At 38.4% G+C, this 15,432-nt stretch overlaps 2 protein-coding genes across 7 annotated transcripts in view; both read left to right on the forward strand.

Moving 5' to 3' along the window:
* Nucleotides 1-5,933, forward strand: part of LOC104594146 (uncharacterized) — a 29,658-nt gene extending 23,725 nt beyond the window's left edge. For 3 of the 5 annotated variants that reach the window (XM_010254316.3, XM_088901771.1, XM_019197199.2), the window contains 2 exons: nt 1,390-1,523; nt 5,544-5,933. In XM_010254316.3, the coding sequence (XP_010252618.1) occupies nt 1,390-1,438 (49 nt within the window). In that variant the 3' untranslated portion in view covers nt 1,439-1,523; nt 5,544-5,933. Of the gene's footprint in view, nt 1-1,389; nt 1,528-5,543 lie in introns of all 5 variants that reach the window. The other 2 variants (XM_088901768.1, XM_088901773.1) reach the window with 1 other exon arrangement.
* Nucleotides 5,934-9,964: 4,031 nt separating this feature from the next.
* Nucleotides 9,965-15,432, forward strand: part of LOC104594145 (transcription initiation factor IIF subunit alpha-like) — a 46,145-nt gene continuing 40,677 nt past the window's right edge. Inside the window, exons 1-3 of one of the 2 annotated variants that reach the window (XM_010254314.3) lie at nt 9,965-10,124; nt 10,271-10,443; nt 10,744-10,902. In XM_010254314.3, coding sequence (XP_010252616.1) covers nt 10,273-10,443; nt 10,744-10,902 — 330 coding nt within the window. In that variant the 5' untranslated portion in view covers nt 9,965-10,124; nt 10,271-10,272. Of the gene's footprint in view, nt 10,125-10,267; nt 10,444-10,743; nt 10,903-15,432 lie in introns of both variants that reach the window. The other variant, XM_010254315.3, reaches the window with a different exon arrangement.

Genomic DNA, 15,432 nt, shown 5'->3' on the forward strand with positions numbered 1-15,432 from the left:
GTCGCTTCGGCTCCCAGCGCTATCTAAACCCTGTACAATAGCCCGTCTCTGAGCACCTGGAATGTCCTCGGAACCAACTCCGACTTAGCTCCGACATTATGAAGCTTTGACGCTTTCAAATCTTTTATATTATATTATACGCCTCCAAAAACCTTCCTAGGACTGAAGCAACTCTGTGGAATGTTGCTTCCTTCCACAGGTGAAAGGGTAATCCACGAAGCCAGATGGTAAGAGCTCCTTCATTTGATGATCACTCATTCGACAAGGGGCACCAGCGATGAATTAACACCAGACCTTCAGCAGTTTCAAAGCTTGAGGTTTCCAGTTCCTTCCCCTGTACAACTAGTATCGCCTTATCATCATCAAACGGCCTTATCATTGCTAATGAGCTTATTTTCATCATCTCCAGGACTTCTTCTAGAATCTTTTTCCAGACAGGGTTTGGTATTCCTGTTGTGATTACAAATTTCTTTTCCCATGTTTCTTTCTCCTCCTCCAACGATAGATTTGTTCCACAGAGGATGACCAGACTGAATCAATCTGATCTATAGCCAAACTAGCTTTCTCCTCCAGTCTCCACCAGTCTTTTTCCTTTCCCCTTTATAAAATCTAAATTGCTTCTCTCTGTTTTCTTCTCATTCAATCTCTTTTCTGACTTCTCTTCTTCTGCCTTCGAGCATTCACTGATATGTTTCAGGTCCCCTGTTAACACCAAGAACTGCTGTAGAGCAGCTAGAGCTTCCGCCATCAACCTCCATCCCTTCCCATTTCTTCCTTCCAGGATGCAAACCAGCCATTTTTTACCAGGCCCAAAAACTCATTAAGTGTCACATAAGCTCCTTTTCGATTTTTCAATAGCTTTGCCCAGTAAACAGTGCTATCATCTTTGATTTAAACTTTCCAATTCACTTGCCTTAGAAAGCTCGTTAACCTTCAGGACTGAACCCCTTCTAGTTTTGATCTCCTCCAGTGCAAAAGACTTTGCTTCAACTTCGAATTTCTGTCTCCATCTGTTAGCACAAACGTAAGTCCTCTCGTCCTCCATGGCACTCAGTGTATTAACTAGTTTGCGATCTATCCCTTGTACAGCAGCTAGAATCTCAGCCCTTTTCTGATAGTTGTTTCTTTTCCCTTTTTTTTTCGAAAAACTCTTTATATTCCTCTCTCCAGAACTAATTGCTAATTAGGTCCAACAAAGATGGCATCTTTGGATAGATTGGATTTTACCATTTTGTGTTAGTCTTTGTGTGTGCGGTATAGTTTTCTTTATGCAAGAATAACTTTGTTTTGTAACCTGGAGAGCATGTCTCTTTCCTTTTATTTTATTATTGTTTCTGCATTTATCCTTAAGTTATATTCTGAGAGAAAAACAAAACTTTGTTTTTGCAGGTGGTCTTATGATGAATTTAAAGGACTTTTCCGGCCTGTTACTGATTAATCTTAGTCATGCCCATTCTTTTGGTACCATAATCTTTTCTAGGATTTTCATGGCCATGTGATTCCTAAGCATTTCATGTAGTCAGGTATGTTTTTGTTTTCTCATGCTATTGTTTCATCTCCATCATATTCAATATTTGCATTCCATAGAGGGGGACAATATATGGTCACACTATTTTGTAGTGTGGCAAGATGTGAATTACCATCCATTTAGGGGGTGTTTTTTTTTTATGAACAAAAATACGATAATTCTCCATTTAGGGGGTGTTCTCCAACATGAAATGCTTTTGTTTTTCTTGTTTCTCTAAAAATGCCACATAAGCAAAAAAGAACATGTTAGATGTGTGTTTTCATAACAAAGTGAATTTAAAAAAATAACCTTGTTTCTAAAATGAAAAAGATGCTTTCAAAAGCATAAATGTGCTTTCACTTCTATCAAGCATTTCAGGCTGATGTGCCATGTACCAAAATCCTATACATGATTTTGCACGTGCTAGTTTAAAGCTTCTATGTATCTAGGAGAAAAACTCCATGCTTAAATGAAATTGGAAATTAATTATACATAACAATAAAAGTAAAAATAAGAATGGCGAGCCAATATCCGTTGTTCCGTTCAATTAGAACCTCTTTTTTTTATAATTGAAATTTAATTCATTAATAAAAAAATAGTATCTGTTACAAATAAGCCCAGAGAGAGGCTTGAGGTGCAGCCTCGCTCTTAAGAAAAAATATCATAACTACATGAAAAAACAAGTAACCACTAGTATAGAGATTATACACAATTACAAAGCTGCCCAGAACAGAGAATCCCTGTTAATCCCTTGTTTTGCAAGAGAATCAGCCATCTCATTAGCCGATCTTCTTACCCATTTCACTATCATATTCCTTGTTAACCAAACCACCTTCTTAAGCAGATCTTCTAAACTCCAGATAGTCGAATCTGGATCCAGCAACCATCCCACAACAACCTAGGAATCACCTTCAGTGGTCAGCCTTTCTAAGACATTGCTGTCCTTGTCTCTCAAGATTCCTCCTATGCTAGAGGGGCCAGGGTTACCTTGGCTGCTCCCATCAAAGTTTAGTTTAACAAAACCCTCGGGAGGGACCCAAACCAGTGTATTGCCCTTGCCAAAATGCAGTCCTTCAACTCAGAAAGTCTTCTCTCCTTATTGTGGAAGGTTCTAGTGTTCCTTTCCTCCCAATAGTCCATAAGGAAGCTGCCCTAATGCACCTCCACATTAAACTTCCTCATTTTGATTGCCTGCCAAGCACTGAGGGTTCAAACAACTGAGAGACTTCTGCTGGCAGCAACCACCTGCAACCAAAAAGGGCAAAAATCTAAAACCAGATAGCTGTACCAACAAGGCAAGATAAAAACAGTCCTCACCATTGGATTTGCATAGGGAACACCAGTTTGGGGACAAGCACAAGTAAGACCTTTCCTTCTACACCTTGTCTAAAGCAACGTTTAAAAAATGACCCGGAAACGGAACTGTTCTGGCCACCGGTTTCTGGGTCAACGGTCTGACCGTCCGGTTTGAATGGATGGCCCATTCTGACAAACAAATTAAAAAAACAAAAAGTAATTAAAAATAAAAACGGTCAAAAACCATTGAACGGGTTTACAGGTTGCCAGTTTGATTACCCGGGTCAATGGGTTGTTGACTTTTCAACTGTTTTTGGCCAAAAACCGGGTTTGGGGTAAAACGGAACCGGTTGACTGGATGGTTCCCGGGCCGAATGGTCCGACTGTCCGGGTCAACGGCGGTTCAAAAACCTTGGTCTAAAGTATAAACCTTCCCAAGTAACACTTCCCAGCAAAAAATAGAGACCTTTGGGGGAATGGGCTTAGTCCAAACTTCCTTGATAGGAAAGGTAAAGAGATAGAGGACGGACAGAGGATTTTGAAAAAGGAAGCAAATGAAAAGGAACCTTTAGGTGAAGGGAACCAAATTCTTTCATCTGACTTGAGGGGGTTCAGACAAACATTAGCCAAGAGAAGCAAGAGATTTGTCACATAAGTCAATTCTGCCTCCCTTAGACTTCTTCTAAACCCTAAATCCCAATTCAAAGAATCAGGGGTGATAGGAGAAGAAAGAGACCTGGCCACAATCTCATTCTTCCTATGGGAAATTGAATAGAGAGAAAGAAGTAAATTCTCAAGGGCTTAACTACCCACCCAAATGTCTTCCCAAAACCTTACTAAATTCCTAGAATAAACATCATACTTGATATAATGTGGGAATTGGGGGAGGATCCTTGAAATTGCTTTCCACAGAGAAGCCATAGTAGCCTGACGAGATGAGTCAGCATCCCAACCATTGTCCGAGCAACCATGTATACTACCTATAACCTCATTCCACAAGGACCCTCTCTCTCAGGGCCACCTCTAAAGCCATTTGTCTAACAAGGCCGTATTCTTACACGCTAAGTTTCCTAGGCCCAAACCACCTTGCTCTTTGTTCCTACAAACCAAATCCCATCTTACTAAGTGGTCCCTTACTCCATTTTCCCCTCTCCAGGTTCCCAGAGAAAATTCCTCATCAGCCTCTCTAACCTCTGCTTCCTTGATAGGGATTCTAAAGACAGAAAATAATCTGGTAAGTTGGATAAAGTGGCCCTAATCAAGGTACCTCTACCACCCAAGGAGATGTAATTCTTTTTCCTTGAGGCCAACCTTTTTTTTTTCAAACTTCTCCAACACCGGATTCCAAAAACAACTTTCGCACCAAGAGGGAGACCTAAGTAGGACATGGGCCAAGAGGAGATGGGGCAATCTAAGCACTCTGCAATAGACTCAACAACCCTATCCTCTAGATTAATGCCCACTACACAACTTTTGGTCCAATTGATCTTCAAATTGAAACATTTTCAAAATAAAGGAGCAAATCTTTAAGGTTCCTCACCCCCTTAAATCATCCCCTTCACAAAAGATTATTATATCATTAGAAAATTGGAGATGGGTGATTGGAAGATTGCTCCTACCAATTCTCCAACCCCTAATGGCCTCTTCGTCAGCTTTTGAGATTAGTTGGCTAAGCACATCTCTTTCTGAATATTGTATGCTTTATGATGTATAATATCAACCCACCAGAGGAAAATATGTTTTTAAAACAGGATTATTTTTAATCAAAATAATTTTATGGAGATGTGTAAAAGCACGAATACATATGGTATGATAGGGAATCCCAATAGTAAAATGTATATGGAATACATGTAAAACGCCATTCACTCCTCAGACTCTGCTCACTAAGAACATACTGACATGCTCTTAAAAGCCTCTTCTACTGATATCCATGACTATCTCCCCACAACCCTTCACAGGATCTCTTCTTTGAAAATTTAAGCACAGTTTTCTGGTTTTTGTTTTGGAAACAAGAGAAGATACCTTACAACATAAAGTTAATACAACGTTTGATTAGAATCTCTGAATATATATATATATATATATATATATATATATATATATATATATATATATATATATATATTGTTTTCCTTGTTTCTAGAAAACACCACATCAACAGAAAAACAAAACATGTTCTTGAATGTTTGATTAAGAAAATGTGTTCTTTAAACCAGGCATGCAAGGACACATTTTTTGTTTTGGTTTTGTAAAACGAAAAACATTATTACCACTTATAATGTGTTTTATGTGTTTTTATTTTAAGAAAATAACGTTTTCCTAAACCATTTGTGAGGACTGAGGCTCAAATTTCTTGCTATCAAAATTTAGAAAAAAAATAAATTCATGTTTGAGAACATAGCCTTTGGTGTTCCGTCAACCTTCACATAATAGACCTAAAAGTGGACTTGACCAAATCATTCATCCAGTTCAAAATGAATATGATACATAACCATCAGATCCTCCAAAATATGTACGGTGCAAATACATACAAAATAATATAAAATAAAAGGTTTTGCACTCTACATTTTTTGTAATTTGTACTCCTTCCAAACTGAGCCTTACTGTTGAAGCACGAATACAAAGGAGGATAAGATATGATGTGAGCCTTGTAAAATGGGAGATCTTGTTTTCTATTTAATTATTGTCTCATTTTCTAGGATATTTGTTGAGTTTCCTTTTTGAAACTGCCTTGCACCAGGTATTCATTTAGTAGCAGACCGGGAAAATTGATACTGACGAGAAGGGCCATGTGAGAAGCCATGTTCTGTACAATATGCAACAATAGTCGAGCTTGTATTCATCTCCTTAATTGTAATTGTAATCTTGGTGCCTCTCATCCCTAATCAAAATTTGGGAGAGGTGTCTTCGGGCCGTTGAATCTAAAATATTCTTTTTATTAAAAAAAATCTCAGTTAAAACTTAAAAACTTAAACGTGTAGCGTGTAGGTCAATTTAGTTACGCATGCTAAATGCCTAAATCCACAGGTTACTTGTGTTGGCATGAATTAACCACAGAGTAGGCCCCAGTGTTTTAGATATCAGGACATATTAATATGCTTTTATTTTTAGTGCACAATATTTGATCGTACTTGGATGTGTGGATCTTTATGCTATGTGGGCCAAATAACCTTGGGGTCCAAATTTTCTGAAACCCAGCGGCTGGTTCATTTTATTTGTAATTTTCCTTGTGATCTTCAGTGCCTTTGTGATGTGGACTTTTTGGGAAGGGCGTCCCTTCATCTGTCTGCATGGCAGCAGGGCCTCACCCCCCAGACATGAAGTTGTAAAATCATTTGTAGTGCTAGACTGCTAGGCCATTTTCAATACAACCACCGCCATGGCCCAGTATCGAGGTTCCCTTAAAACTTGAAAGGATTAGATATGTGGACACGTATTATATATTTATATAGTCCTAACTCCTGATGTTGAAGACACCTTCCTCCGAAAATCTTGACAAAAGGACAATCGTATTCATGAGAAAATTTTGACAAATTTTGATGTTGAAGACACCTTCCTCCGGCCTTATTCGGATATACCACATCCCCGTTTTCGATCCTTATCCTCAGGATCCATCGATAGGGACATAGAATCCGGATCACCTGTTAATAAAATACATTCCAACAACCTACCAACAAGATCTCACATCATATATCTCATACATGGTCCGTATCATTTTTATGGTGGAAGGTGTTTTCGATCTCAACTCCCATGAATAAAAAAAAGTTATTCATCATACTCAAATCCTTGGAATTTTTAAATTGATTTTTTTTTAAATAAATTTATTTAAAATAATATAATTTTTAATGTACAAATATTTTAAATATATTTTAATAATATCATAAAAACTATTATATATACATTTTTAATATATATAATCCAAGGCGGGGCGGGCACTCCCCATCCCATCCTAGTTCCCAATCGGACATCACTATCAATCTCCATCTCCACCAATGTTGCAATGCAATCTACATTCCCGGACCCAATGGGGTCAAGGAAACCAGACTGGGATGGGAAAATCGTCATCTGTATGCTAGGGGTGATAATGAGAAATCGAAAAAACAAACCAAACCAATGAAATCGAATTGAAATTTCCAATTAACCGAATTGGTCGGTTTGATGTTTTCAAAAAATCAAAGATATCGGTTCAGTTTTGGTTAATCAATATAAAAAAAATTGACAATTAATCAAACCAACTGGTATATATATATGTGTGTGTGTGTGTTTATAATATGTAATATATTATTTATTATTTATAATATAATGTTTTATATATATTTATAATTTTTATTATATATCTATATCTATATAAATATATTAAGCTGAAATATGTAAGTAAGAAGGCCTGAGCATAAGGGAAATGAAATCTAACTGTATTTTTTGCCTTTTTTTCTTAAAAATTACAAGAATGCACTCTTTCTCCTACCATCTCTCTCTCTCTTTTTCTTACAAATTACAAGAATGCCATATCTCCCTCTTGTCATCTCTCTCTCCTTATAAATTACAAGAATGCCACTCTCTCTCCAATTGAGGGAGACCTCAGCTCAACATCTTGGCTACTAGGTAGGGGTGTAAACGGATCGAATTCGAATCGGATCAAACAATATCTGAATTCGAATCCGACTAGAAAATCCGATACCCAAATTCAATTCGATATCCGACGGATATTGAAAATTAATATCTTAGCACCTCGACAACTGAGGGAGACCTCAGTTCGACACTTTCTCAACTAAGGGAGACCTTAGTTCGACACCTCGCCTACTAGGGAAACTTCAGCTTGACACTTCAGCAGCTGAGGGAGACATCGATTTGGCACATTGGCAATTGAGGCAGACCTCGGCTTAACACCTCGACTGTTTGAGAGACCTATAATCAAAGGTAGCCAAGTTCGAACTTCCAAGCTTTTGACTTGAGCTCGAGCCTGATAGTTTATGAGCGAGCCCCTACAACGTAGGGCCCCCTCCGCTAGTAAATATATTAAGCCGAAATGTATACGTAAGAAGGCCTGAGGATGAGGGAAATGGAATCTAACATTATTTTTTGCCTTTTTTCTTAGAAATTACAAGAATGCCACTCTCTACCAACTCTCTCTCTCTTTGCTTTTTTTCTTTCAAATTACAAGAATGCCACTCTCTCTCTCCTACCAACTCTCTTTATCTCTTTTTCTTACAAATTACAAGAATGCCATATTTATCTCTCTGTCGTCATCTCTCTCTCTCTCTCTCTCTCTCTCTCTCCTTATAAATACAAGAATGCCACTCTCTCTCCAACTGAGGGAGACCTCGGCTCAGCATTTCGGCTGCTAGGGGACTTGCAATCAAAGGTAGTCGATCTCAAGCTAGACAACACCTCAACCATTGAGGGAGACCTCGGCTCGGCACCTCGGTCATTGAGGGAGATCTCGACTCAACACCTTGACAACTGAGGGAGACCTTAGCTCGACACCTTGTCAACTAAGGAAGACCTTAGCTCGACACCTCGCCTGTTAAGGAAACCTCAGCTTGACACTTCAACAACTGAGGGAGACCTCAGTTTGGCACCTTGGCAATTGAGGGAGACCTCGGCTGCTTGAGAGACCTACAATCAAAGGTAGCCGAGCTCGAACTTCCGAGCTTTTGACTCGAACCGAGCTCGAGCTCGAGCTCAAGTCTCTAATTCGAATCGAGCTTGAGCATGATAGTTTATGAGGGAGCCCCTACAACACAGGACCCCTTCCGCCATCTCTCTCTCTCTCTCTCTCTCTCTCTCTCCTTGTAAATTAAAAGAATGCCACTCTTTCTCCAACTGAGGGAGACCTCAACTCGACTTCTTGGCTACTAGGGGACATGCAATCAAAGGTAGTCGAGTTCGAGCCGAGCCGAACTTGAACTTCTGAGCTCAAGCTCAAGTATCTAATTCGAATCGATCTCTAGCTAGACGACACCTCAGTCACTGAGGGAGACCTCGGCTTGGCACCTCGGTCACTGAGGGAGATCTCGGCTCAGCACATCGACAATTAAGGGAGACCTTAGCTCGACGCCTTGTCAACTAAGGGATACCTCAACTCGGCGCCTTGTCAACTAAGGAAGACCTTAACTCGACACTTTACTTGCTAGGGAAACCTCAGCTCGACATTTCAGCAGCTGAGGGAGATAGCCGAACTCAAACTTCCAAGCTTTTGACTCGAGCTGAGCTCAAGTCTCTAATTCGAATCAAGCTCGAGACTAATAGTTTATGAGCGAGCCCCTGCAACACAGGGCCCCCTCCACTAGTTTATATATTGATTTATAATATATATTATAAAAATAAAAAAACCCGAAAACCAAACCAACAATTAACTGAATCAATCAACCGGTTAATCAATCGACTTTTATTCGATTTTTGGCTTCCAGTTTTCCAAAAAACCGATACTACGGTTCTATTTGCAAAATAGGCCTAACTGAACCGCACCCCTCCGTAAACAAAGAGGGAAGCAGTGAACGAATTGCAGAGCGTCGGAGATTGTGGACTAATAAAACTTATGGTTTGGGTTGAATGCTGCCGGAGACAACTCTTTGCGTTAGTTTTCTTTGTTCGTCGCCAATTATCAGTTCTCAATCCTTCTCTGTACTCAGTGTTGGTTCGCTGATAGCAGGAATAATCCCACACCTGTTTTCGGTCAAGCACGTAACTCAGTAAGGCTAAGTGAAAAGAACGAAGATTATTAACTTGAAAAGGTTAAGTGGAAAGAAAAAGGTTATAAATATAATATCTAATTGAAGTCATCTGTTAAGACATTGAAAGGGGTTAGAAGAGCTGGGAGCAAATAAAAAAAGATATAGATAAAAGGGGTTCCCACGGTTCGGGTAACCGAACCGTGGGCCTTTTTTTCAACTAAACCGGTAGTACCGGTTTTTGGTAAACCGGTAACCGGAACTGAACCGAAATCAGTTGATTAACCGGTTGACCGGTTCGGTTCGCCGGTTTTTTGATTTTTTAGTTTTTATAATATATATTATAAAAAAATATATAAAATATTATATTTAAAGAATAAATAATATATAATATTCACCAATCTACGTGAGCCCTGTGATACTTTAAACATTTTTCCATATTAATGGCGGCAATTCTTTTCATTGTTTAAATTTTTATTTCACACGTGGTTGGGGCGTTGTGCCGAGCCTTCTGTTCTGTTATTCCCTAAAAAATGGTCGCCACCTCGAGGTTATTGAGCAGGAACAGGAAGGCCTTTAACAGATCCTAAAGAATCATGATCTCTTGGAGTTGGAAACCTTCGAGTTGAATTTAGGGTTATCCATTGACGGTATACAATTTCTTCAACAGAAATTTCATCCGGATCCCAGACATTCTGGTTTCCAGTTCTAAATTCGTCTTTCTGTTTTTTTTTTTTTTGGTTCGTCTGATTATTTTCGTCTCTGATTCTCAAATTGTTTGTTATGATTGTAGCAGTCATGTCTTCAGATCTCCTTCTAAAGCCGTCATGTAGCGGCTGTGGGTCGACGACGGATCTTTACGGAAGCAATTGCAAGCACATGACTCTCTGTTTATCCTGCGGGAAGGCAATGGCAGAGAACCATGGAAAATGCTATGAGTGCGGAGTTATTGTTACGCGATTGATCCGGGTTTGTATTATTCTGATCATTTGGCATGAATACACTCTGCTCAATATTCGATTATGGGGTTATAAAGATGCAGCTGGTTTGAATTTGGCAATTCTTTTCCGAGTCCAATTCTTTTATGTGTTCTTGTTTTTCTTTTTCGTATGCTTTAATGTGTTCAAGTTTCTGAAGATATTGTTTTTTTTTTTAAACTCCTTTGCTCAGGCGTGTTGAAACTTGGAATCAGATAAATTATTTCTCTACGTTTTAATTGTTATTAATTGTCGCTGGAGCATTTTAGAATCCATCTTCTGTTGTCTGTAGGAGTACAATGTTCGTGCAAGCTCTGCTAGTGATAAGAGTTACTTCATCGGTAGATTCGTCACAGGAGTTCCAAATTTTTCAAAGAAGAAAAATGCCAATAATAAATGGTCTCTACAGAAAGAAGGACTCCAAGGACGCCAAGTTACTGATGCCTTGCGGGTATTCATTTATCAATTTCATTTTTGCTATCTTTACTTTTGATGCAGTGATGAGATTTCACATAGTTGTTGGGACAGTGGATTCCCTTATTGTTTAGTAGGCATGATTTTTATATTTAGAATTTGGGTGGTTCTAGTTTTTCTTCCTGGTTTCTTATGAACGAGTTAGTTTCCCTAGTTGGCCTAGCAACTAGAAAACATTAATAGTGAACTAACATAAAAGAATCAAACACTAAGAACATTATATAGACTATGGAAAACTAGGGAACGGATCTCTTTTCTGTTATAGGAGGGAGATGCAAAGATAATATGTGTACATGTGCTTTAAATAAAAAAAAAAAGAAAACAAACATATAAAGGGATGGGGCCCTTATTATTTTGAATATGACAAATATATAAAGGAGAGAACATGTAGGTGCGTCAATTGCAGAGAGTGAAAAAAAATAACAGGATCCTTATTCTGGTCACATGTGGAAAGATAACGAGGTGTTTGCAGAGGATCACAAAAAAATGAAGGGACAAAGCTCATTTTCTTGATTTTTTAAGTTCAAGTTCAAAGTTGGCCCTTTACAATGCCCTCTTACACCCTTATTTATACAATGTGATATGGTTAGCTGCATGACAGTAAGAAGTGAGTTGTTACAAGTCAAAGGGTCTATAAGAGCTATAAGCAGCTGAAAAAAGGCACAGGTTGAATTAGTGACAACATAGTTTTCAAGGCGCCAAGGCAATGGATTTTTTCAAGTAAAAATATGATCCTAGGGTAATTCCCTAGGTTCCATAATCATATTTCCTTAATAATTATCCATAATTTTCATGAGAAAGTATAAAATTCATGTTAAAGAATAGAAAATCAACATATTCCTACATATTCATGAGGAAAAAAGAAGAAAGAAAAGAAATTTCAAAAAATATAAGGGCTGAACCCCTATTTCTGTTATAGGAAAAGAAGAAAAGAAAAGGTGGAAGAAGAAAATTGGTATATAGTATAGACACAGAAAATATGTAAAGAAAAAGAAGTAATGTGTTGGTTAGATTTAAGTTCATCCTTACTTATTGGTTCAGATTTTGAAGTCTTTCAGGGTTCGATACAGCATTTAGCAATGTTTGTGTTGATTAAACCCTAACAAATAAGAAAATAATAAAAAGAAAATAGTATATAAACACACAAAATGAATATTTTAGTTTAAAAACATCTATTTCAAAATTATAGCCTCAAAAAATTGAGAATATAAAAGTTTTGTCTAACACAGTATAGAAAACTGCTTGGCGATTAGGCGAGGCGAGCCTCCAAGGGCGCCTTGTCGCCTAAGCGTCACCTTGACAACTATGAGTGACAAATGATTTAAGGGATCATGATTTAACAATGACTATAAAACTGAACCGAGAAGAAAGGCAGAAGAGATTCATGGTGGAGATTGGAAGCTCAGGTAAAAGATCGTGGAAGTGGGAGAAGTCAGGAAAATTCTCTGTGAATTCTTTTTACAATGCTCTTTTTGGTTCAGAAGAGCAATCAGTCAGCCAAAATTATTTGATGCAAGAATGTGCCCACAAAAGTAGCAATTTTCATTTGGACTGCCTATTTAAACAAATCTTACTAGGGACAATTTTCTTCGAAAGGGTATGGTGTTGGACTGCCCACAAAAGTAGCAATTTTCATTTGGACTGCCTATTTAAACAAATCTTACTTGGGACAACCTTCTTCGAAAGGGTATGGTGTTGGACTGCCCACAAAAGTAGCAATTTTCATTTGGACTGCCTATTTAAACAAATCTTACTCGGGACAACCTTCTTCAAAAGGGTATGGTGTTGGTTTCAGCAGACTGTGTGTTGTGTGAATGGCACTTGGAATCAGTGAACTGTCTACTGTTACACTGCAGTTTTCCACAAAGTATGGTCTAAAATATAGAACTTGTTTGAAGTAAAGAGCTGCTGTCCAAGGTTGGTGATGGAGTTTGTAGGTCAGAGGGCTGAAGGGCTGAGAAAAAAAGGAAAATTGGCTTGGAATATTGTCCTGGCTGTGGTTTGTTGGTGTTTGTGGCAGGTGATAAATGCAAGAATGTTCAAGAACAAATGCAGCTCTGCTGATACAGTTTTTCAGAAGGTGTTGAGGAAGATGTTTTCATGGCTGGCTACTCATAAGTTGTTTAAAAATTATAGGATATAATTCATTTTTTTGTACATGGAATCTTGTTGTACATGATCTTTTGTTTTCTTTCTTCTTATATGATACAATACTTCACTTTCAACCTGTGGTCTTTTTGTAAATATTTACACACTTTATCAGTAAAGTTTTGATTACTTGTCAAAGAAACCATAAGAAAATTCTAAGAATTGAAGAATTAAAAATATGCTACCGAACTCTTGCTATAGGAGATTATAAATTTCTCTTGAACTATTGATCATATCAATAGGGGTATCTCTTTTGTTTTGATACTGTTGAGACCCACCAAACCCATGCGGAGGAAGGCTTAGGCCCATCAGCAGACCCCAGGCACTCTAGGCATCCTCCCCTCTCTCGTCAGTTCACCTAAGGGCAGAAGGGCTTGAGCACCACATCAGCAAATCTAGTGCAAAGGTCGTTACAACAGTCACATGAAGATATTTGTCTATATGATTGTAATGGGGAGCCAGCTATATAAGACCCCAAGTTTTTAATTAGCAACATATAGTAAATTGAGATCCTACTCTCTCTCTCTCTCTCTCTCTTTTCATTCTTTCTTCCTCTCTCCCGTATTTCCCCATCCATGTTTTCTGTTTCAAGAGACTAAGTTTCCCTTGAAGAGACTTCCGTGGTGAGAAACTTGTTTTGTAACTCTTGACGACAAGGTCGACTAGATTGAGATCAATCTCCAATAGATGGCCTTGGAGATAGTTGTTGAGTGTAGAAAGAGGAAGAAGAAGAAGAGTTACGGGAGAGAATAAGGTGTTACTATTCACACCCAAAATATTTCATTATATATTAAGTCAGAAATTACAGTCCTGTCCCTATAAGGGTGCCCAAAATACAAATAATAGGAAAAGACAACAATACCCCTAAATCCAAATGCACATTCTCAATACTCCCCCTCAAGCTTAGCATAGATATCTATCATGTCCAACTTGCCAAATTTCTATCAAATTTTGGCTTGTTGAGACCCTTAGTGAGGCAATCAGCAAGTTGGTTCTTTGACCTAACAAAAGGCACACATATTTCTCCATTAGTTATCTTTTCTCTAATGAAGTGTCTGTCAACTTCAATATGCTTTGTGCGGTCATGTTGAATAGGGTTATGAGCAATGTTTATGGCAGCTTGATTATCATAGTGAAGCATCATTTGGGTTTCAGCTTGGATCCCAATCTTTGATAACAAAGACTTCAACCATAGCAATTCCGATACACCATGAGCCATAACTTTATATTTAGCTTCAGCACTAGATCGGGCAACAACAAATTGTTTTTTGCTTTTCCAAGAGACAACCTTACCTCCTACCAAGGTGCAGTAATCGGAGGTGGATCTTCTATCATCTATAGAGCCTACCCAATCAGCATCAGTATAAGCCTCAACCTTGAGATGTCCCTGGTTAGAGTATAACATTTCTTTACTTGGACACCCCTTTAGGTAGGCAAGAATCCTGTTGACAGCTTGCATATGTGAAGTTCTAGGACTACGCATATACTGATTCACCATGCTAATAGCATAGGATATATCAGGCCGAGTTAGGCACAGGTAACGAAGCCGACCAACAAGCCTCTGGTAGACACCCTTGTCTGGAAGAGTATCTCCACCATCAGCCCTCAATTTATGACTGAGGTCAATAGGAGTTTCAACTGGCTTACACCCCAGTTTCCCAACTTCATAAAGGAGATCAAGGACATACTTCCTCTGTGAAATGAATATCCTCCCTTTGACCTTGCCACTTCGATTCCAAGAAAGTATCTAAGATTCCCAAGATCTTTGATTTCAAATCCAGAAGCAAGGAATGACTTTAGTTGGTTTATCTTTGAGTGATCATCTCCACTGACAACAATATCATCCACATACACTATCAACAAGGTGAGTAGGCTATTAACCCTTTGTATAAACAAAGTATGGTCCACTTGTGATTGTGTAAACCCAATTCTAAGAATAGCTTTCCTGAATCTATCAAGCCAAGCTCTAGGGGACTGTTTAAGTCCATAAAGAGATTTTCTTAAACGATAAACCTTCCCCTCATTGTTAGGTAAGATATTATCCTTGGTGGTAAATCCATGTATACCTCCTTCTAAAGATCTCCATTTAGGAAGGCATTCTTCACATCCATCTAATATGGAGGCCATGAATAATGAGCAGCGAGAGACATAATAACTCGAATAGAGTTCATTTTGGCTACAAGAGCAAAGGTCTCTAGATAGTCAATCCCATATGTTTGGGTGTATCCTTTTGCCACCAACCTAGCTTTGTATCTTTCAATTGATCCATCAGCCTGATGATTAATGGTATACACCCACTTGCATCCCACTGGAACTTTGCATTTAGGAAGAGGAACAAGCTCCCAGGTGTGGTTTTTTT

The sequence above is a fragment of the Nelumbo nucifera genome, chromosome 1, assembly GCF_055504915.1.
Source record: "Nelumbo nucifera cultivar China Antique chromosome 1, China Antique-T2T, whole genome shotgun sequence".
NCBI lineage: Eukaryota > Viridiplantae > Streptophyta > Magnoliopsida > Proteales > Nelumbonaceae > Nelumbo > Nelumbo nucifera.